The 22,884-nt window shown below is 42.9% G+C and overlaps 2 protein-coding genes across 6 annotated transcripts; both read left to right on the forward strand.

Moving 5' to 3' along the window:
- Nucleotides 1–1,992: 1,992 nt before the first annotated feature.
- Nucleotides 1,993–7,348, forward strand: LOC147206529 (high affinity choline transporter 1-like). 2 transcript variants are annotated; one of them, XM_086108993.1, is made up of 8 exons: nucleotides 1,993–2,183; nucleotides 2,272–2,385; nucleotides 4,052–4,207; nucleotides 4,355–4,503; nucleotides 4,633–4,779; nucleotides 5,077–5,230; nucleotides 6,239–6,456; nucleotides 6,527–7,348. In XM_086108993.1, the coding sequence occupies exons 1-8, from the start codon at nucleotides 2,000–2,002 to the stop codon at nucleotides 7,046–7,048; spliced, it is 1,644 nt and encodes a 547-aa protein (XP_085965119.1). In that variant the 5' UTR covers nucleotides 1,993–1,999; the 3' UTR covers nucleotides 7,049–7,348. The 2 variants fall into 2 exon arrangements, with proteins under 2 accessions (XP_085965119.1, XP_085965118.1); XM_086108992.1 differs by lacking the exons at nucleotides 1,993–2,183; nucleotides 2,272–2,385 and adding an exon at nucleotides 3,703–3,965.
- Nucleotides 7,349–8,038: 690 nt separating this feature from the next.
- Nucleotides 8,039–19,504, forward strand: LOC147206530 (high-affinity choline transporter 1-like). 4 transcript variants are annotated; one of them, XM_086109293.1, is made up of 11 exons: nucleotides 8,039–8,178; nucleotides 13,020–13,112; nucleotides 13,856–14,055; nucleotides 14,527–14,640; nucleotides 14,784–14,891; nucleotides 16,421–16,576; nucleotides 16,822–16,970; nucleotides 17,120–17,266; nucleotides 17,570–17,723; nucleotides 18,386–18,603; nucleotides 18,674–19,504. In XM_086109293.1, the coding sequence occupies exons 3-11, from the start codon at nucleotides 13,872–13,874 to the stop codon at nucleotides 19,193–19,195; spliced, it is 1,752 nt and encodes a 583-aa protein (XP_085965419.1). In that variant the 5' UTR covers nucleotides 8,039–8,178; nucleotides 13,020–13,112; nucleotides 13,856–13,871; the 3' UTR covers nucleotides 19,196–19,504. The 4 variants fall into 4 exon arrangements, with proteins under 4 accessions (XP_085965419.1, XP_085965423.1, XP_085965421.1 ...); XM_086109295.1 differs by having other exon boundaries at nucleotides 8,162–8,226; XM_086109294.1 differs by lacking the exon at nucleotides 8,039–8,178 and adding an exon at nucleotides 8,426–8,823.
- Nucleotides 19,505–22,884: the final 3,380 nt, after the last annotated feature.

Below are 22,884 nucleotides of genomic sequence, written 5' to 3' on the forward strand. Positions count from 1 at the left end.
AGGGTGTTCCCCGCCTACTGCCCGAAGACAGCTGGGATAGGCTCCGGTCCTTGTGATGATCAAGCGGATCAGAAAATGGATGGATGGAAGGATATCATAATTGGTAAGTCAACTCAGATGCTGAAACGTGGTTAAATGAGTACCAGGTTCGAAGAGTACTCTTTATTGTACCAGGTGGTTGCGACTGTATTGCTTGTTCTCTTCTGTAATGAAAAAAACCCCAAAATGGCAGGCTAAACATCTCTTCAGTTGAGAGCGAAATGTGATTGCACTTGTGAGTTGATTTCTTCATTGTACAAGATTGAGGGGCTTTGAGACAAGAGCCAACGGGTCGTTTTTTTTGAGAAACAAGACATCATTCGGTTTATTCCCTTTTTTGTTGTTGTTGTTTTGGCTCAGCTGAAAAGCAAACCTTGATTATATGAGCAATGCGGCAACCCACCTTACTTGACAAAAAGTAGGAATGTGGGAGCTGTCAGGAGAGAAAGAAAAGAGGCTTCGAGCTGGTTATAGTCCCTCACAGTTTAAAGTCGAAGTAAACAGCTTCCACAAAAACAATTGCAAACAAAACGCATATTCCATCTGTTGATTCTGCTTGGACAGCTACGGGCGCTGAGGTTTGGACCTAGCTCTCCAGAAGGGACTGAAGTGACCTCATCAACCTCTTAATAGCAATGTCACATTGAAAATAATATCAAGAAATGCAGTGTAACTTTGCGTGCACATATATCTATATTCTTGAAATACAGGTCAGGTATATCTCTCTCTATATATATAAATAATATGACTGTATGAAATTTGAGTCCTTTAATTAAATTGTATTGCACCAATCTAAAATATAAGAGCTAAATGCTATTTGATGAATAGCACTGAATTTTGAAAATGGATCATTTCACCCTGAACCAAATTTTTTTTTACTTAAAAACAAAAACAACAAAAGTCCAATCAAATGTGAAACAGAAAAAAAACCTTCCAGTAGAAAAGTCAACAATTTTAAGCAGTCTTTTTTTTCTTTTTTTTTTTGGTTTTGGTTTTTGGGTGGTGGTGCGGATGTATTTAGTAAAATTGAATGCTAAAGTCCTTGTCTGGAGTCTGAAGCAAGCATATGACTGACTTGCAGGACAAGCAGAGAGTTGTGCCGGATATCTCCTCAACTCCATTTTACCAAGGCTGCAGTTCCTCCGAACCAGACTCAACCGCGGGTTCCTGTCAGGTCTGTATACTGATGTCAAAATTCTAGCCTTGCTCTCAGGCCTCATCAAATGCCTAAAGCAATCATTCAGATGTAATATTTATCACATTTTTGGGAGATTTTTCCTCAATATTATAACCCTAACTCAGAACCCCCAACCGCGCCCCCTAACCCTAACACTTAATCCCTAATCCGTGGGTTGAGTCAATTCTAATGAATTTCAAATTGACATACGTACGTGGTTGCCTTGATCTTGCTAGCTTATCCAACATCAATCCATTCATTTTCAACACGTCTGTCAGATGTGTTCGATAGGCATTGTGCACAACTTTTTTTTCTTTTGACTCTAGTTGAGAATCGCTACCGCTATCACAAGAAACCCCCCCAAAAAACTTTAGTTGTGCGTTGAGAGCAAATGTAAACAGGACAGGTGTTTACGAACACATGACAAACTCGGCGACTATTTTGCCCCTCGACCTCAAGCGCCAGCCCTGAGGGATGGAAGCCTTTTGGTGTACAAATGTGCTGTCACACGGAACGGGGCTGGATGGCAACCAAAAGGAGGATTTACCTCCCCAGACATGTTGCTGAAAATTGTAGGGGGGGGGGGGGGGGGCTAGGGAGGGAGTACTGCTATTGTACATTATGTTGCTTCAAGGTGCTGCTGTGGGAAGTCAAACACAAATTAATCATTTAAATTGTGATATTTGATTCTCTAAATTTGACATCTTGAAACTGTCACACCCTTTGTGTCAACCTGTAAACATTTCGTTTATTGTGCCCATTGGCAGCGGGTGTTTGGCAAGCATGGCAGTGCATGTGGCCGGACTTGTAGCTGTGGGGGTCTTTTACGTGGTCATCCTGCTGACCGGGATCTTGGCCTCGCGCAAGTCAAAGCAAGTGGAGAAGAAATGCTCGGGCAGAAAAAGCGAAGTCGCCATCGTCGGAGGGCGCGATATGAACATTGTGGTTTGTGTGTTCACAATGACAGGTATGATTTCATTATTTTAATTATTTATTTTTGGGGGGTGAATTTCGGACGGTGTTGACTGTTCTTTCTCGTCTTTGTTTCCTTCCAGCAACATGGGTTGGTGGAGGTTACATTATGGGCACGGCTGAGGCTGTTTACTTGCCAACTCGTGGTCTTGTCTGGGTTTCTGGGCCTTTTGCATATCTTGTGAATTTTATTTTAGGTAAGTTTCTGAAACGTACAGTGAACCCTTCAGTGCCATGGAAGGGGGAAAAAAAGTGAATGTCACATTGTGGAAAACAGTTACCAGTGCATCTGGAAAGTATTGGCAGCACTTCACTTTTTCTGCATTTTGTCCTGTCACAGCATTCTTCCAAAATCGATTTAACTTAATATTCCTCAAAGTTCTACACACAACATCAAATAATGTGGAAATTTGGGGGTATTTCCGGACAAAAAAAGATACATAAGTTTTCACAGCCTTTGAAATCAAGTTGAACACCCGTGACAATGTCTCTCTCTCTTTGTGTGTGTGTGTGTGCGTGTGTGTATATATATATATATATATATATATATACACACACACACAAACACACACACGTATATATGTAGATATATCTATATCGATCTATCTATATATATATATATATATATGTGTATATATATATATCCATCCATCCATTTTCCGAACCGCTTGATCCTCACTAGGGTCGCGGGGGGTGCTGGAGCCTATCCCAGCCATCTCCGGGCAGTAGGCGGGGGACACCCTGAATCAGTTGCCAGCCAATCGCAGGGCACACAGAGATGAACAACCATCCACGCCCACACTCACACCTAGGGACAATTTAGAGCATCCAATCAGCCTGCCATGCATGTTTTTGGAATGTGGGAGGAAACCGGAGCACCCGGAGAAAACCCACGCAGGCCCGGGGAGAACATGCAAACTCCACACAGGGAGGCCGGAGCTGGAATCGAACCCGGTACCTCTGCACTGTGAAGCCGACGTGCTAACCACTGGACTACCGGGCCGCCCTATATATATATATACACACACACACACACGTATATATGTATATATATATGTAGATATATCTATATGGATCTATCTATATATATATAGATAGATAGATACATATATATGTATCTATCTATATACATATAGATATATATCTATATGTATTTATAGATAAGCATTTAGAGAGTCCCAAATTTCGAATTCTGAAATGGTCTACTTATTCAATCGCATATGATAATAACACAAACAACAACAATATCCATTGATAATAGGTTTATTTATTATAAACAAATGCTGCAAAAATGTAAATAATTCAGGTATACAAGATTATTATCGCAAAAAAGGATCCAACTTTAGCTTCTTCCTCTGTGATGTCTCCGCAATAAACTTTGGCAACACTTGTTCGCAACACTTGTTTAACGTGACACAATTTGGCAATCGTCTGCTTTCCGCGACGTGAAGGCCGATATCGCCAATCTCGTCTCGCGAGAACCGAAATCTTGTCACGCGAGATTACTGAACGCGAGATCAAAACAACAATGGTCGTGATTATCAAACTGCGACCGTTGCTGGAAAAAATATTTACCGTCGTTTTATTATTATTTTTTTTGACGTCCCAAAAACGCACATTATTTGGAACTGTGCGTCCCACGGGAAAATTGTGCGTCTCGGACGTGGGACGGAGAGGTAACGAGATGGCTGCCGTTGTTCGCCTTTCGAGATCCGCTTCGGCCGATAAGAAAGACAACCTTACCTGTGTGTCGAGTCATTTGTTTAACTTTGTCCAGGTAAAAAAACTCTGACAGTGGTATGCCTGAAATTGACAGAATGAGCTTTCACACCCGTGGTATGGTTTTTTTTTTTGTCTTTGAAGGAGGAATTTTCTTTGCAAAACCAATGAGGTCCAAACGCTACGTGACCATGTTGGACCCATTTCAGCATCGCTACGGCCGGTTGTTCACGACGGCAATATTAATTCCTGCTTTGATCAGTAATATTTTTTGGGTTGCCTGCACCCTTGCTGGTCTAGGTTAGTCATTGGATTTTATTGCATTTGTATTTTTGGGTGTTCCAATTTGTGTGTGTGTGTGTGTGTATAGATAGATAGATCGATATATTTGTGTGTGTAGATTTTTTTTAATGCTATTTTTCTTGTTATATTGCGTATAATATCCAGGGGCAACAATGAGCATCATCCTTGATCTATCGCCAATACTCTCCATCCTGATCTCTGCAGCTGTCTCCATTATCTACACTGTTCTCGGAGGCCTGTACGCAGTTGCGTACACTGATGTCATCCAACTGTCCTTCATATTTGTCAGTCTGGTGAGCTATCAATAAAATTGTGCAATTGCCGTGTGTGTGTGTGCGCGCGCAGTTGTTCCATCTGAGAGTGTCGATGCCGTCTTGGCTGTAATTATTTTTCACTAAACTAGTGCTTTGTTTTTGTTTTAGTGGCTCTGTATCCCATTCATGTTTCTCAGCCCTGCGGTGACTGACCTTTCACAAACAATCCATCTCAACGAGTCAAACGTCCACTCTTGGATAGGAGAGGTGAAGTTTGAAGATGCAGGAAAATGGACTGATGACTTTCTCATGGTGGTCAGATATTTTACTTTGTCTTGTGTCGTTCTCCAATAATCCATGGTCAATTGATGAAGGAATCCCGATAATTCCAAAGGGTTCCCTTACTTTTGCTTCAAACCTTGGATAAGATAAGAAAACCTTCATTGTCTGACAATGGAGAAATTCGCAATCTACAGCAGTAAAATTTGGAGGGCCAAAAGTAAAAAAAAACCATGAAGTATTTGCATGCACAAAATAATGACAAAAAAATTGTCATTGTTTATCGACGTTGTTGCATGTTGAAGTGATGTGACTTTGTACTCTATGCTGTAGGCTTTAGGTGGACTCTCATGTCAATCCTTACACCAGAGGATCCTCGCGGCGGCCTCCTCATCCAAGGCTCAGGTGTCCTGCTTTGCTGCTGCAGCTTTTGCTTTTATTATGGGAATCCCATCAGTGATCATTGGAGCTACAGCTGCTTCAGCAGGTACGGAAGATGCGCTCGGCCACAAAGAGTTCAATCTGTGTCGCCACACCTGGCGACAATGAACCAAACCAAAGGTCCAATTGTTGAATTCTCAAAAAGATAATCCTGGGTGATCGTTAACCTCCTTGTAAATTTCTGTTGTGTGTGTAAAAATGACATCCCTCTCTTGGAAAAAGCTCCGTCACACAGATCGGACATGCTATCATATTGTCACCGCTAAGTTTGGCATTTGAAGGAAAAACTTGGAAGGATAGTGCTGAGTAGGCACTAATTTGTGAAACGAGAAGAATACGAGCCCGTGTTTTTGATGTAACACATGGTGTCCTCCCGGGGTCAATGTTGGGACCAAGACTTTTTCATCTGTACATCAAGGACATGTAAATGATCTGAATCATTGAAATGTTAGCACAGCTTTTGTCATTAATCACTTCCAAAATTATTTAAAAGGTTTGATAAACTGGAATTGGGCATCCAGTGGTTAGCACGTCGGCTTCGCAGTGCAGAGGTACCGGGTTCGATTCCAGCTCCGGCCTCCCTGTGTGGAGTTTGCATGTTCTCCCCGGGCCTGCGTGGGTTTTCTCCGGGTGCTCCGGTTTCCTCCCACATTCCAAAAAACATGCATGTCAGGCTGATTGGACGCTCTAAATTGTCCCTAGGTGTGAGTGTGGGCGTGGATGGTTGTTCGTCTCTGTGTGCCCTGCGATTGGCTGGCAACTGATTCAGGGTGTCCCCCGCCTACTGCCCGGAGATGGCTGGGATAGGCTCCAGCACCCCCCGCCACCCTAGTGAGGATCAAGCGGTTCGGAAAATGGATGGATGGATAAACTGGAATTCAATTTTAATAAAACAAAATTCCACATGAACAAAACCCAAATCGGTGAATTTGTGGAGAGTGACCCACGACTCGTGTCACCCGACTGTCAATGTGATGACAACAGAGTTGTAAAAGAAATGTGGAACAAGTTCTAATGTCTTTTCAATTATGCTATATGCCTCTTCCTCTCTAAGACTGGAACCAGACAGAATATGGTCTACCCCCACCTTATGAGCGTGGAGAGGCAGGGAATATCCTGCCATTGGCTCTGTCCTACATCACACCTAACTGGGTGTCCGTGTTGGGCATCGGCTCTGTAGCAGCAGCAGTGATGTCCTCCATGGACTCGGCCTTGCTGTCATCGGCGTCCATGTTCACGCAAAACATATACAAGACGACTTTGAGAAAGCAGGTGTGTGTTTATGTCGGTGAGTGGTTTTACACTTTGACAGAGCAATTTCATCATGTGTGTTTACCCACAGGCATCAGACAGAGAGCTACAGTGGGTCACCAGGATTTGTGTTTTGCTGGTGGGCCTGGCTGGGGCCGGTCTGGCATTTAATAGGAGCAGCATACTTGCTCTCTGGATGCTCGCTACTGACCTACTCTACTGCGTTGTGACCCCGCAGCTGGTCTGTGTGGTGCACCTCCGATCTGCCAATTGCTATGGCGCCATCAGTGGCTACATGGTCGCTCTGCTGCTGCGTGTGCTGAGCGGCGACCCAGCGCTCGGCATCCCTCCTGTGCTGCTCTACCCGGGCTGGAGGGAAGATGATGGCGTCATCATGCAGTACTTTCCCTTCAGGACTTTGATTGCGTTCATCTCTCTGGCGGTTGTCGTTCTTGCGTCTTGCCTGGTCCAGTTGGGCTTCAATCACAATGTCATTCCTCAGTCCTGGGATGTGTTGGACGTTTTCAAAAGGAAAATTGAGGCAGAGGAGGACGAGACACCAACACCACTTTCTCATGATGGAAAGAACTTTGTCCTGAATACAGCATTGTAGCTTGATAGCATCTGCCAAAACTTCATTGCGTGCTAAAATTGCAGATATCTGTGAAGTGGTGCATTCTGAATACAGTAATACATTTTGTTTAAAACATTGTACATGTGCAAGTGAACATCTGGCTCCGTAAGTCTACATCACAGCCTGCCTGCATCACTGCTGTCAACAACAATTCAGAGATTTATTTGTAAAAAATACATTTGGTTGAAGAGAATTGCGAAAAATGCGCAAAGACTGAGAGACAGAACTATGTTGTTCCGAACTGCAACGGTATAGCATTCAATAAAGGGTTGAACTTTGTGTCTCGCCTGCCTGAGTCAATTATCTATCCACCCATCCATTTTCAACACTGCTTGTCCTGAACTGGACTGGGTGAGTGGGGTGGCGTGCTGGAGCTTACCCCAGCTGACTTCAGACTTCAGACCGAGTGCACTCTGATCTGGTTGCCAGTCACTCACGGGGCACATCAGTCATATATCCTTGGACTTCAAATGTGGTAAAAAGAGTCTTGGACAAATTCTTGCTCATGCAAGCACTCCATCAATTTTATATTCTCACAAACATAGAGATAAAAGTTAATCATCCCTGATGTTTTGGCAAGGACCTCAGTGAACGGTGTGCTTCCAAGGGACCTTTGAATCTGTCATGATTCAGTTTCTGTTCGTCTCCACCAGGTGTTTCAGTCTTTCCAGCTGCGCACCTGTTACTCATCATGATCGACGGACTATTTCAGGCGGTGGTTCTTAATTCACCCTGTTTGAGGGACCGAACCCAACCAGTACATTTGCACATTCACCGAACCCTTTCTTAGCGAAAAACGAAAGTATGACTTTTTACAAGTTCAAGACATTAAAAAAAAAACGCATTTATTAAAAACTGAAAAAAGTAAATACAATTTCAAGTCTCCGTTTTTCAATTTTACGACGTACTATCACGACAGTCACGCGTTGACTACTGAGAGAACAAAATTTCCCACAGCACTGATTGGACAAGCAATGTAATGTGATCATCTGCAGCCAGCGATGGACAAGCAGGCGTGTCGTTACTGATTGACATGTCGAGGAAGGTATTGTCTGAACCTCCTTGGCAGAGGCTCCGTCGAACCCTTGAGACCGATTCACCAAACCCAGGTTAAGAACTCAAGCCTTTGTTCGTGTCCACTTTTCTCGACGCTCCAGGTTCTGTTTCGTTTTCATCGTTACTTGTTTCTTGCTCTCCGTTTTCTTGAAAGTAGTCATTTAGTTTGTTCAGTTCTCGTCGGTTGGTATTTGTTGTGATATGATCATCTTCTTTCGAGACGAGCAATTTCCATTTGTATTTTCCTTGCCCTTTTTTTTTTGCAAGCGCCTTTTGTTTCTCTTGTTTCATTCTGGTGTGTTGTCCGCCGTCCTTATTTGTACTTTGTGGGTTTTGCGTTTTGTTAATAAACGGGGTTTTTTTTTGTTCCATCTTCTTATCCTTGTCGAACGTTTGTGGGATCTACCCCTCTCCGGATAATTCCGGAACGTTTGCAGAATAGCCTGGACGTTGGTACTTATGTAATTGATCTGTATGTTTAAAAAATAATAATAATCAGCACTAAAATTTACCCCTCAGGCTTGGCCGTCAAACGACTTTCCCTTCCTTTCGCAGACATTGTTTTGGTTCGATGGCTGCGGACTTGACTATATTTGTTGCAGCTTTGCAGGTGTAAAATTGCTCCAAGTCGCCTCTCCGTTCCTCTATCCGTCATCCAAGCCGCTCATCCTCCTCACGAGTGTCGTGGCTGTGCTGCGGTATGAGATTATGATAAATCTCGACGTGCAATAGTTGTCAGAAGTATTTGATTGGCCTAATCGGACTCCTTCAGCTTGACGGCAACCTTTACCGCCGGTTGTATGATTTCCGTTTGGCAATTTTCTTCCCCGTAATGCATGCGCAAGTCAATACCCCGTGGCACTGTGGGGAAAATGCAATGAGCCGACAAATACGTTTGAACGCTCTTGCGAGTACATTTGGACATGTTTCAAAACAATGAATGGAGCACGTATTATAACGTGCAAGATAACTGATTAATGACCGAAGACACCGGTGTCAAACTCAAGGCCTGGGGGCCAGATCTGGCTCGCATGTCATTTTTTGTGGCCCACGAAAACAAATGGTGTGTCAACTTCCATGATTGATGCTCAAATCTGGACTTGAATGTCAAATTGTCATGTGTAATAAAGTTGAGGTGTTGCCACACATATATATATTTTTACCATGGTTACACTCACTTGGACAACAATTGAACAAACAAATAGTTGACTGATTTCAAAGCTAGTAATCCATCAATTTGATTTGTTGTGTACAGGTAATAATACGATGTGACGATGAAACATTGGGTTTCACTGTCATAATGGCCCTCTGAGGGGAGACTTGACTCCAAAGTGGCCCGCGCTAAAAATAAGTTTGACGTCTCTGTGCTAGAAAGTTTTTCATGAATGGGTGTCAAGCACAAACGGCTTAGGGTTAATATATGGACTTCAAAATTACAATTGGAATCTTGATAGTTTGGGAGTTGCCTTAAAATTGATTGTTGAAAAGACTCTTTGGATTCATGCGCTCTGCTAAAAACCTTGGCCTTTCTTCCACGGGAAAATTCTTTGTGGGCCACATACAGTATTTACCATTTCCTTTGGAGCGCATTTATGCCTGAAACTATTTAAAGAAGTCAAGAATAAAGTTGTATTCAACGAATGTCTCTGTTTAGCGAGGGCTTTGGTCACAAGAAAATGCTTGATTACAACATGTGAACATTTGAAATTTTGAAACAGATTTTAGCAAGCATCATGAAAGTTGCCATCTTTGATTAACTTTCGTGGGCCGCTTAAAATGGTGTGGCAGGCCACATGTGGCCCACGAGCCTTGAATCTAACACCCGTGCTGGAGATGTCATTTCATTCATATTCTCTGACCTCTTCAGAAGCTCTTCGCACTCAGTAAAAACTGTTCGGGGACGAGACTCCACTGTTGGTGGTGCCGCTGTGCTACTTGGAAACTTAAAGTGTCAAGTGTTGGCCAGTATCCTACTGGCTTTTTCTACCATTTTTAGTGTTAAAAATGTTTGACGGTATTAAGTGTTCCAAAAATGTACCGTAATATTATTTAGAACACTGTACATGTTACACATGGGGCGGCTCGGTGATCGAGTGGTTAGCGCATCGATCTCACAGTGCAGAGGTACCGGGCTTGATTCCAGCTCCGGCCTTCCTGTGTGGAGTTTGCATGTTCTCTCCGTGCCTGCTTGGCTTTTCTCCAGGCACGCCGGTTTTCTCCAACATTCCAAAAACCTGCATGGCAGGCTGATTGAACATTCGAAATTGCCCCTAGGTGTGAGTGTTCGCGCAGATGATTGTTTGTCTCGGTGTGCCCTGCGATTAGATGGCAACCGGTTCCGTTTGTCCATCGCCTATTGCCCTAAGGCAGCTGGGATCGGCTCCAGCACGCCTCGCGACCCTAGTGAGGATCAAGCGGATCAGAAAATGGATGGATGGATGTGACACATTGTTCACGGCATTGCTCGAACATTCTTCTAGGCCTGGAGTATCCAAATAACTGAAATGACTTGTTTGGGGCAGCAGGAGGAGATATACAAGAATATTGGAAGGCGCTGTACAACAGTTCTCTCCACAACTATTGTCCCGGTAAACCTTTGTTATTGTTGGACAGCATATTGAAGACTTTTGGGTTTCTGATCCAAAAAAAAAGGCCAGCTTTTAATTCGGGGTGTTTACAACTCGATGTCTTCAACAACTCGGGACAAAGAACATTTTCTTTGAAGGCACAAACTTTCCAAGTGAGCTAAAAAGTGAATGACATTTAATATTTGGTGGCGTAACCCTTACTTGCAATAACTGTGTAACGCCTGTGATTCATTAACTTCACCAGGCTGTTGCATTCTCCTTTGAAAAATGCTTTTCTTGGCCTTTCCTGCAGACTTTTTCACTTCTGGGGTAGACACTGAGGGATCGTCACAAAAACTGACAAGGGCTTGATTTGTAACTGGTGACCAAGAAAACCAAATCGGCGCCATCTTCGCAGTCAGAAAAGTGAGAAACTGAAAAGAAAACGTAGCGGTAAAAATAGAAGGGACACGTGAAAAACTAGGGCAAGTGGACGGGACAGGTGAGAGAGACATGGAGGAAAAGTGCGCTTCACAAAGAGCCTTGGGGTGGCCGGCATGAGGCTGAGGGCAAAGTATGGCTTGTGACGCCCTGGGTGACCCATCGAGGAGGAATGACACGAGGGGTTGATGGTGAAAAGTCGAAGCAGCGACCGGTGAAACGATCACCCCCTGATTCGAGACTGAGGGACGGAGCAATAGGTGACGTGTGAGGCTTGATGGAGTCTGCTTGGCCTTGACTGGTCAGAATGTACGACCACGCGTGGGGTAAAGTAGACATGACACAGAAGTTGAAAAGCAAAAGTCTTTATCGATGAAAATACAAAGTAACTCCAGAGATGCAGAGGACACGGAAGAATGCTGACGTACTGGCAAACGTGACACTGAGTAACTTATTTCCTGATTCTGTGTGACAGAATTAAAAGGTGACATTATAAACGGACCAAAGGACAGTAGTACAACAGTAACTTCATACCAAGTCGTACATCAATAACAACCAGTCACAACAGAAACTCTTTTTTGACTTGTGCCACACCGGGAGTCCAACAAGATATCGAAGACATCGTTCAGAAACACAGTATTTGAACAGTTTATTGATTTATTATTTAGATATTAGGACTTGAATTTTAGTTTGCTAAAACATTATTGATGCACTTGAACAATTTAATTGCACTGCAAATATGAATCGGAAATTTTTATTTGTTTCCATTTATAATAATTGTTTGCCCAAAGACAGCTGGAATAATTAAGCGGTTGTGAAAACGGATGGATGGATCGAATAATTGGAAAGTAAACTCAGATGCTGCAGTGTGGTTAAATGAGTACCAGGTTCTAGGAGTACTCTATTGAACCAGGTGGTTATTTTTGCCTGTTCTCTTCTGTATTGAAAGACAAACATGAAAAACCAAAATGGCAGGCCAAACATCTCTTCAGTTGACGGCAAAATGTGATTGCACTTGTGAGTTGATTTCTTCATTGTACAATATTCAGGGGCTTTGAGACAAGAGTCAACGAGTCGTTTTTTTGAGAAGACGTCATTCAGGACATTACTTTTTTTGTTTTGGTTCGACTAAAAAGCAAAACCTTGATTATATGAACAATGCGGCAACCCACCTCACTTCACAAAAAGCAGAAATGTGGGAGCTGTCAGGAGAGAAACAAAAGAGGCGTCGAGCTGTTTAGCTCCACTCGTTGAAGTTTAAAGTCAAAGGAAATGTAGCTTCCACAAAAACTATTGCAAACAAAACGCATATTCCATCTGTTGATTCTGCTTGGGTAGCGACGGGTGGTGATGTTTGGACCGAGCTCTTCACAAGGGACTTAAGTGACCTCATCAACCTCTTAATAGCACTGTCACATTGCAAAATAATATCAAGAAATGCAGTGAAACTTTCCGTGCAATTATATGTATGTATATATTGTATTTATATGTAATGTATGTGTGTGTGTGTATATATATATATATATATATATATACACATACATATCAAACATTACTATGTGAAATTCATGTCCTTTAATCAAATTGTATTCCATCAATCTAACATACAAGTGCAAAATGTTCTTTGATAAATAGCATTGCATTTTGAAAATGGATCATTTCACCCTGAACCAAAATTTTTTTTAAATTAAAAACATATCGTCCAATCGAATGTGAAACAGAAAAAATAACTTTCCAGTAGAAAAGTCAACAATTTTAAGCAGTCTTTTTTTTTTGGGGGGGGGGTTTTGGTTTTGGTTTTTGAGTGGTGGTGCGGATGTATTTAGTAAAATTGAATGCTAAAGTCCTTGTCTGGAGTCTCAAGCAAGCATATGACTGACTTGCAGGACAAGCAGAGAGTTGTGCCGGATATCTCCTCAACTCCATTTTACCAAGGCTGCAGTTCCTCCGAGCCAGACTCAACCGCGGGTTCCTGTCAGGTCTGTATACTGATGTCAAAATTCTAGCCTTGCTCTCAGGCCTCATCAAATGCCTAAAGTAATCATTCAGATGTAATTTTTATCACATTTGTGGGAGATTTTTCCTCAATATTATAACCCTAACTCAGAACCCCCAACCGCGCCCCCTAACCCTAACACTTAATCCCTAATCCGTGGGTTGAGTCAATTCTAATGAATTTCAAATTGACATACGTACGTGGTTGCCTTGATCTTGCTAGCTTATCCAACATCCATCCATCCATTTTCAACACGACTGTTAGGATTCAATAGGCATCGTGCACAACTTTTTTTTCTTTTCACACTTTGAGAATCGCTACCGCTATCACAAGAAAACCCCCCAAAAAACTTTAGTTGCGCGCGATGAGAGCAAATGTAAACAGGACAGGTGTTTACGAACACATAACAAACTCGACGACTATTTTGCCCCTCGACCTCAAGCGCCAGCCCTGAGGGATGGAAGCCTTTTGGTGTACAAATGTGCTGTCACACGGAACGGGGCTGGATGGCAACCAAAAGGAGGATTTACCTCCCCAGACATGTTGCTGAAAATTGTAGGGGGGGAGTACTGCTATTGTACATTTTGTTGCTTCAAAGTGCTGCTGTGGGAAGTCAAACACTAATCATTTAAATTGTGAGATTTGACTATGTAAAATTGACGTCTTGAAACTGTCACACCCATTGTGTCAACCTGTAAACATTTCGTTCGTTGTGTCCATTGGCAGTGAGTGTTTGGCAAGCATGGCAGTGCATGTGGCCGGACTTGTAGCTGTGGGGGTCTTTTACGTGGTCATCCTGCTGACCGGGATCTTGGCCTCGCGCAAGTCAAAGCAAGTGGAGAAGAAATGCTCGGGCAGAAAGAGCGAAGTCGCCATCGTCGGAGGACGCGATATGAACATTGTGGTTTGCGTGTTCACAATGACAGGTATGATTTCATTATTTTATTTATTTAATTTTATTTATCCGCCCCTACACACCTGCCCGACGCCTCAGGTCTGTGGACCAGACTTTATTAGAAGTACCAAGAACTAAACTGAGGCTCAGAGGGAATCGAGCCTTTTCTGTTGCTGGTCCCTCTCTCTGGAATGACCTCCCACTGAACATTCGGCAAGCCTCCTCGCTGCCCATCTTCAAAACTTACTTGTATTCTTTGGCATTCGACTCAGCATGACTTAGATTTGTTCTTGGTTTTACTGTTTGGTGCTTTCTACCGCCTCTATTACCGATTTGTCTTACTGTTTATTGTGCGTGTTAAATTGCTCCATGTACAGCACTTTGTGTGCAGCGATGGCTGTTTGAAAGTGCTCTATAAATACTGTTGACTTGACTTGACTATTTTAGGGGGGTGAATTTCAGACAGTGTTGACTGTTCTTTCTCGTCTTTGTTTCCTTCCAGCAACATGGGTTGGTGGAGGTTACATTATGGGCACGGCTGAGGCTGTTTACTTGCCAACTCGTGGTCTTGTCTGGGCTTATGGACCTTTTGCATATCTTGTGAATTTTATTTTAGGTGAGTATCTGACATGTACAGTGAACCCTTCGGTGCCATGGAAGGGAAAAAAATGGTGAATGTCACATTGTGGAAAACAGTTATCAATGCATCTGGAAAGTATTGGCAGCACTTCACTTTTTCTGCATTTTATCCTGTCACAGCATTATTCCAAAATCGATTGAACTTAATATTCCTCAAAGTTCGATACACAACATCAAATAATGACATTGTGGAAATTTGGGGGAACTGTATTTCCGGCCACAAAAAGGGTACGTAAGTATTCACAGCCTTTGTAAATTTGAACACCCCTGAAAATCTCTCTCTCTCTCTCAAGAGCAGTGCTTCTCAATTATTTTCTGTCATGCCCCCCCCCCCCCCCCCCCCCCAAGGAAGAGGAAAACATCTCTCCCCCACCACCCCCTGCACGACTATAAATAGTATCATTTGTCTATAAAATTGTTATAAGTAACATTGTTATAAGTAGCGCTACATACGCCTCGTCATATTTCCTCCCTGGGAATGCTCCCTGCGCAAACTGCCAATGAGAGCGCCACTGCCCCCTAACGTAGTGGAAGTGCAACTGCACGTTATTTTAGGACAGAAAAAAAATTAAAAAGCATGTTCCCCGAGGTCAAACGCGCCCCCCTTGAGGGGGGGGGGCGCGCCCCACTATTTGGTAAACACTGCTCAAGAGCAAGGATGGCCAACCCGCGGCTCTTTGGCTGGTTCAATGCGGCTCCCGGGCTTTCACGCGACAATTGTCGAAAACGCCTCGGGGATGGCGCTGCCATTAAAACAACAGCACTAAATACATAGAACGTCAACCTATCATCAATCTCGTTACTTGATTGACAGAGAGGGCAACCAATCAGATGACTGAATCACCGCTCATGCGCAGACAACGGCGCTAAATGCTAAGTGCTAAGCGAATTACCTCCATTTCTTAGGCAGGGGTGCCCAATACTGTACGTCGATCGCAATCGACCAAGAGCCAGCACACTGGTCCCAAGTCGACCGCCGGCCGTGGGAGGAGGAAATGTGAAAATAAAAAAAGATTTATGTGTTTCATTACATTACATTACATTACATGTTTGGGCGCTCAGGCTGTTGCTCGTTGTGGCGTGAATGCATATGTGCGCGAGTGCATGGTCGTGTGTGTGTGTGTGTGTGCGTGTGTCTCTTTGCAGTTACACAGTAGAAAAATTGGCTCTTCGTCTCTGACTGGTTGGCCACTCCTGACATCGTGAGAGAGAGATAGATATGTGTGTCTGTTTTTAATTTTTTTTATTTTTTTGCAAAACGTAAACGATATTTGAAATTGTTTACGTTTATCCATTATGGGGTATTGTGCGTAGAGTGTTGAACCCCCCCTGTTGTCTTCCATTGTTGAGTAATGATGTATATGATATATATAAAATGACATATAAAAAATATATATATATCATTTTATATATATATCATATATATATAAAAACATTTTAGCTACTTTTCACTTCTCTGACACTGAGTTGAAATATGAATCAGCAATTCAAAAATGCCATATTGTATCACATATTTGACAAGAAGAATTACGAATCCATGTCCAAAGCAACATCTTATATTTTATACCCACCCTTGGGTAAAAAGTTAAGCATTGAGTGTCTCTGTTGCAGTTCCCGCCATTTTTTTCTTCTTGCTCGTTTACTGTCTTTGTATTATCATGCCACTTTTAATCTACTTCCTCCTCACAAGACCACAATATTGCTTGTGGTGCCTTTGTTGCGAACTTGATATATTGATATTTTTTTTGTCTCTGAAGGAGGAATTTTATTTGCAAAACCAATGAGGTCCAAACTCTACGTGACCATGTTGGACCCATTTCAGCATCGCTACGGCCGGTTGTTCACCACGGCAATATTAATTCCTGCTTTGCTCAGTGATATTTTTTGGGTTGCCTGCATCCTTGCTGGTCTAGGTTAGTCATTGAATTTTATTGCATTTGTATTTTTGAGTGTTCCTATTTGTGTGTGTGTGTACACACACACATTTATACTATACGCAATATAACATGAAAAATAGCATTAAAAATCTGCACACACTTTATATAACATGGAAAAATAGCATGAAAAATCTGCAGATTTTTCATGCTATTTTTCATGTTATATTGCTTGTAATATTCAGGGGCAACAATGAGCAGATTGCATGTGATTTCCATTCCAGGGGGCACGATGAGCATCATCCTTGATTTATCACCCACACTCTCCATCCTGATCTCTGCGGCTGTCTCCATTATCTACACTGTTCTCGGAGGCCTGTACGCAGTTGCGTACACTGACGTCATCCAACTGTCCTTCATTTTTGTCAGTCTGGTGAGCTATCAAGAAAATTGTGCAATTGCCGTGTGTGTGTGTGTGTGTGTGCGCGCGCAGTCGTTCCATCTGAGAGTGTCAATGCCGTCTTGGCTGTAATTTTATTTATTTTTTTAACTAAACAAGTGTTTTGTTTTTTTCTGTTTTAGTGGCTCTGTATCCCATTCATGTTTCTCAGCCCTGCGGTGACTGACCTTTCACAAACAATCCATCTCAATGAGTCAAATGTCCACTCTTGGGTAGGAGAGGTGAAGCTTGAAGATGCAGGAAAATGGACTGATGACTTTCTCATGTTGGTCAGATATTTTACTTTGTCTTGTGTCGTTCTCCAATAATCCATGGTCAGTTGATGAAGGAATCCCGATAATTCCAAAGGGTTCTTACTTTTGCTTAAAACCTTTGGTAAGATAAGAAAACCTTTATTGTCTCACAGTGGAGAAATTCGCAATTTACAGCAGCAAAATTTGGAAGGAAGAAAGGAGAAAAAAACCCCAAAGTATTTGCATGCACAAAATAATTTTTCAAAAAAATTTGTCATTGTTTATTGACGTAACATGTTGAAGTGATGTGACTTCGATGCTTTGTACTCTATGTTGTAGGCTTTAGGTGGACTTTCATGTCAATCCTTACACCAGAGGATCCTCGCGGCGGCCTCCTCATCCAAGGCTCAGGTGTGCTGCTTTGCTGCTGCAGCTTTTGCTTTTATTATGGGAATCCCATCAGTGATCATTGGAGCTACAGCTGCTTCAGCAGGTACGGAAGATGCGCTCGGCCACAAAGAGTTCAATCTGTGTGGCCACACCTGTCGACAATGACCAAAATCAAAGGTCCAATTGTCCGAATTCTCAAAAAGATAATCCTGAGTAATTGTGAAACCACTTTTAAATTTGTGTTGTGTCGATGGAAAACGGTCTGTGACACAGATTGCAAATGTTATCGCTGCTCATTTTGCAAAATGCAAATCCATGTGTGTGGTCAACGCTAAGGAGGCATTTGAAGGAAAAACTTGGAAGGATAGTGCTGAGTAGGCATTAATTTGTGAGACTAGAATAATACAAATCTGTGTTTTTGATGTAACACATGGTGTCCTCCTGGGGTCAATGTTGGGACCCATACCTTTTCATCTGAACATAAATGACATATAAATTATCTGAATAATTGACATTTTCATCCAACTTTTGTCATTAATTACTTCCAAACATTATTTAAAAGATTTGATGAACTGGAATTCAATTTCAATCAAACAAAACTCCACAGGAACAAAACCCACATTGGTGAATTTGTGGAGAAGGCCCCACAACTCCTGTCATCCGACTGTCAATGTGATATCAGATCACAACAGAGTTGTTCAAGAAATGTGTTACAAGTTCTAATGTCTTTTCAATTAATCTGTATGCCTCCTCCTCCTCTCTCAGACTGGAACCACACAGAATATGGTCTACCCCCACCTTACGAGCGTGGAGAAGCAGGGAATATCCTGCCATTGGCTCTGTCCTACATCACACCTAACTGGGTGTCCGTGTTGGGCATCGGCTCTGTAGCAGCAGCAGTGATGTCCTCCATGGACTCGGCATTGCTGTCATCGGCGTCCATGTTCACGCAAAACATATACAAGACGACTTTGAGAAAGCAGGTGTGTGTTTATGTCGGTGAGTGGTTTTGCACTTCGACAGAGCAATTTCATCATGTGTGTTTACCCACAGGCATCAGACAGAGAGCTGCAGTGGGTCACCAGGATTTGTGTTTTGCTGGTGGGCCTGGCTGGGGCCAGTCTTGCATTTAATAGGAGTAGCATCCTTGCTCTCTGGATGCTCGCTACTGACCTACTCTACTGCGTTGTGACCCCGCAGCTGGTCTGTGTGGTGCACCTCAGATCTGCCAATTGCTATGGCGCCATCAGTGGCTACATGGTCGCTCTGCTGCTGCGTGTGCTGAGCGGCGACCCAGCGCTCGGCATCCCTCCTGTGCTGCTCTACCCGGGCTGGAGGGAAGATGATGGCGTCATCACGCAGTACTTTCCTTTCAGGACTTTGATTGCGTTCATCTCTCTGGCGGTTGTCGTTCTTGTGTCTTGCCTGGTCGAGCTGGGCTTCAATCACAATGTTATTCCTCAGTCCTGGGATGTGTTGGATGTTTTCAAAAAGAAAATTGAGGCAGAAGAGGACGAGAAACCAACACCACTTACTCATGAGGGGAAGAACTTGGTCCTTCATACATCATTTTAGCTGACGGTATTTACCGCACTATAAGGCGCCCCGAAAAGTCTTCCATTTTCTTAAAAGCTCAAAGCGCACCTTAAAATCCGGTGCTCCTTGTGTATGGTCATTACGGTAATATGTCAACCCAAGAATAGCTCCGAGCTGGAGATATGCTTACAATGTTAGAACTTGCTGTTGGTTCAGTTAACTGTGTCGCTGTTTTATTTCATACATTTTTGTTGCAGCTTCGAAAAAAGGAGAGCTGTGGTGTTTATTTTATTTTATTTTTTTAAGCACACTTGATTAATGGTTTGAACAGTAAATACAGTTACTGTCCGTCTTTGTCCATCTCCGTGCCTTTTCTTCTTCTGTTCCACTCGAGATGCACACACAGCTCATGAACGCTTCTCAAGTTGAAAGGAAGGAGCGTAGCTTCATCTAGTGGATGCATTCTAGATTGCGTCTGATAATCCAATGTGTCCAATATATGAAAAAAATCAGTTCTACTGTAGACCATTCATTGAAGGTGCGCTTCATAATCCAGTGCACCTTTTAGTGTGGAAAATATGGTAATTGTATCTGCCAAAACTTCATTGTATGCTAAAATTGCATATACTGTATCTGGGAAGTGGTGCAATTTGAATAATACATTGTACATGTGCAAGTGAACATCTGGCTCCGTAAGTCTATGTCACAGACTGCATGCATCACTAATTTAAACAACAAAGATGCAAAGTGAATTCGGACGTTTGTTTGTAAAAAAAATATATTTGGTTGAAGAATTGCGAAAAATATGCAAAGACTGAGAGACAGAACTGTGTTGTCCCGAACTGCAACGGTACAGCATGTAACACTTGTAAACTTGCATGGCAATCAATGTCCAAAATTTCATTGTCGGATAACCTTCTCTAGACGTTCAGTGTTACTGGGGCTGCGTAACCAGCATGGAACGTTCTCAAAATGTTAGTTTTGGTTTTGGTTCGAACTAATGTTTGGATAACCAAAACCGGATAACCGGGTGTGTACTCTGCATTATGAACATGTGAGTGAAAAGAGTCGTCCAGTTCTGCTGGGTGGAAAAAACAAAAACAACACAAATCAGATAGTTTGGAGTTACTCATGTATGCTTTTAATCTGTAATTGAATTGAATGAAGCCTGTTTCGTGGAGGTATTATCCAAGTACAGGTAAGATCAGCTCCTAAAATTAAATTTCTTTGTGAGATATTATTCATGAGAGAGAACACCATCCTAAAGAAGACCAGATGGTTAAAGTTCAGACCATAAATATCAATTCAGATTTTCGGCAGAATCGCCCCTGACGAAATTGTGGCCATGCAAGAAGAAGTGAGTTTCTTGGTAAAACAATGTCAGATGAGAGGGACTTCAGATGGGTCAGTACTTTCAATAAAGGGTTCAACTTTGTCTCTTACCTGCCTTAGTCAATTATCTTTCCGCCCAGTCATTTTCAACACCGCCTATCCTGAACAGAATTTGGGGGCGGTGCGTACTGGAGCCTATCCCAGCTGACTTCAAGCGGAGGACCGAATGCATTTTATTTTCTCACAGACAGACAGATAAAAGTGAATCAACCCTGATTTTTTTTGGCAAGGACCTCAGTGAACTTTGTCTTTTGAAAGATAAAAGTAAATCATCATTGATGTTTTAGCAAGGACTTTAGTGAACGGTGTCCTTCCGAGGGACCTTTGAATGTGTCATGATTCAGAATCTGTTTGTCTCCAGCAGGTGGCAGATGTTTTCCGATCTTTCCAGCTGACCACCTGTTTTCCCACTTTTATCAACGGACTATTCAATGATTTCCAAGCCGACCACGGGCTATTGGTTAATTCGCCTTTCTCAAGCCATTGTTCACGTGCAATGTTCTAGAACAGGGGTGTCAAACACAGGTCCTGGAGGGCCGCTGTCCTGCATGTTTTCCAAGTTTCCCTGTTGCAACACACCTTATTCAAATGATCAGATCATCAGCAAGCTCTTCAGAAGCCTGACATTGAACCTGGTCATGTCAACCTGGCCATGAGGGCTGTTTTAAACAAGCCATACACGAATGCGTATGGCTTGTTTAAAACAGCCATACACGAATACGTATGGCTTGTTTATAACAGCCCTCCAATATGGCCACCGATAGTGCATTGTGGGTAATTGCTAAAAGGACGGAGCCCTCGATTGAGAGTTGTGCTTTCCAAATATTATATATTGAAAACATTGCTCCCCCTGCGATTGGCTAGCAACCAGTTCAGGGTGTACCCCGCCTACTGCCCGAAGACAGCTAAAATATGCTCCAGCAAGCCCGCGACCCTTGTGAGGATGAGCGGATGAGAAAATGGATGGATGGATGAAACACTGTTCCTGTTCACCAATGTTGGCAGAGTCGCTCTTGTATTCTTCTGGGGTAAGCATGTAACTGTAATGGCTTGGTTGAGACAGCAGAGGGCGATACTATAACATTGGACAGTCTGGAGACGTAGTGTACCAGTACAAGTAAACAAGTTTCCTGTCTTTGACGTGTTCCCGGGCATTGATGCCCAACCAGTGTTCCCTGAGAGAAGGAAATTGTCTAATTTCACCTAATTGTAAATTTCCCCAGTGTGGGACTAATAAAGGATATCTTATCTTATCTTATCTTAATTGGTGAACAAAAAAAATATTTATTAATAACAAATAATGCATCTTTGTCCATCTGTCTATGCCAGCATGTTCTAGTGACAGAAAGAGCAAATACGTTATCTTCTATTAGATGGCAAAAAGTATGAAACTGACAGACCTGTATGTATCCTCTTTTTGTGACAATTTTGTTTGGTGGTGTGCAGTGCAATTTTTCGAACTTAGAATATGTGACTTGGCTCAGTAAATGTTGGGGATCATAAAATGACATGGCGTGACCACTGAATGAAGGTTAATGTCCTCCTAACAATTCTGGTTTGGGGTAGCGTCTTCCGCAGGGTAACGCTGCAGGGTAACGCTAACAGTGCACTGCTGCAGGTGCGACTTTGGTTCTCATCTCTAAGGGAGAATCCGGACACACTGTGGAGGAAACTAATTTCAGCTGCTTTGTATCCGGGGTCTTGTTGTTGTGGGTCGTGACCATCAGCGAAGGGTAAGAACATAGACCGACCTGTAAATCAAGAGCTTCATCCTTTTGCTCAGCTCCTTCATCATGACAGACGGATAGTGTGTCACAGCAGACGCTGCACCGATGCGGCTGTGGATCTCCCACTTTATCCTGCCCTCCCTTGTGAACAAGACCCCAAGATACTTAACTCATTCAGTACCAGCCAATTCTGGACCAAGTCTGAAAAGACGTTTAAAAACGTCTTTGGGAGTGAATGAGTTAAACTACTCCTCTTGGGGCAAGAGCTCATCCTCGACCCAGAGAGGGTGACTCCATCCTTCTCCGACTGATGACCAATGTTTCGGATTTGGAGGTGCTCATTTTCATCCCTACACACTCGACTGTGAACCACTCCAGTGAGAGTTGGAGATCCCGGCTTGAAGAAGCCAACAGCACCACATCATCTGGAAAAAGCAGAGATGCAAGACTGAGGCCATCAAACCGTACCCCCTCGATGACTCGGCTGTGCCTAGAAATTCTGTTCATAAAGGTTATGAACAGAATCGGTGACAAAAATTGGGAATTTTCCCATTGTGAGACAAATAATGGTTTTCTGATCTTATCTTATAGGGCGCCCTGTTGAGGTGT

This window comes from Hippocampus guttulatus, chromosome 4 (genome assembly GCF_054856545.1).
Source record: "Hippocampus guttulatus isolate MCC_2025c chromosome 4, RoL_Hgut_1.0, whole genome shotgun sequence".
In the NCBI taxonomy this organism is placed as follows: domain Eukaryota; kingdom Metazoa; phylum Chordata; class Actinopteri; order Syngnathiformes; family Syngnathidae; genus Hippocampus; species Hippocampus guttulatus.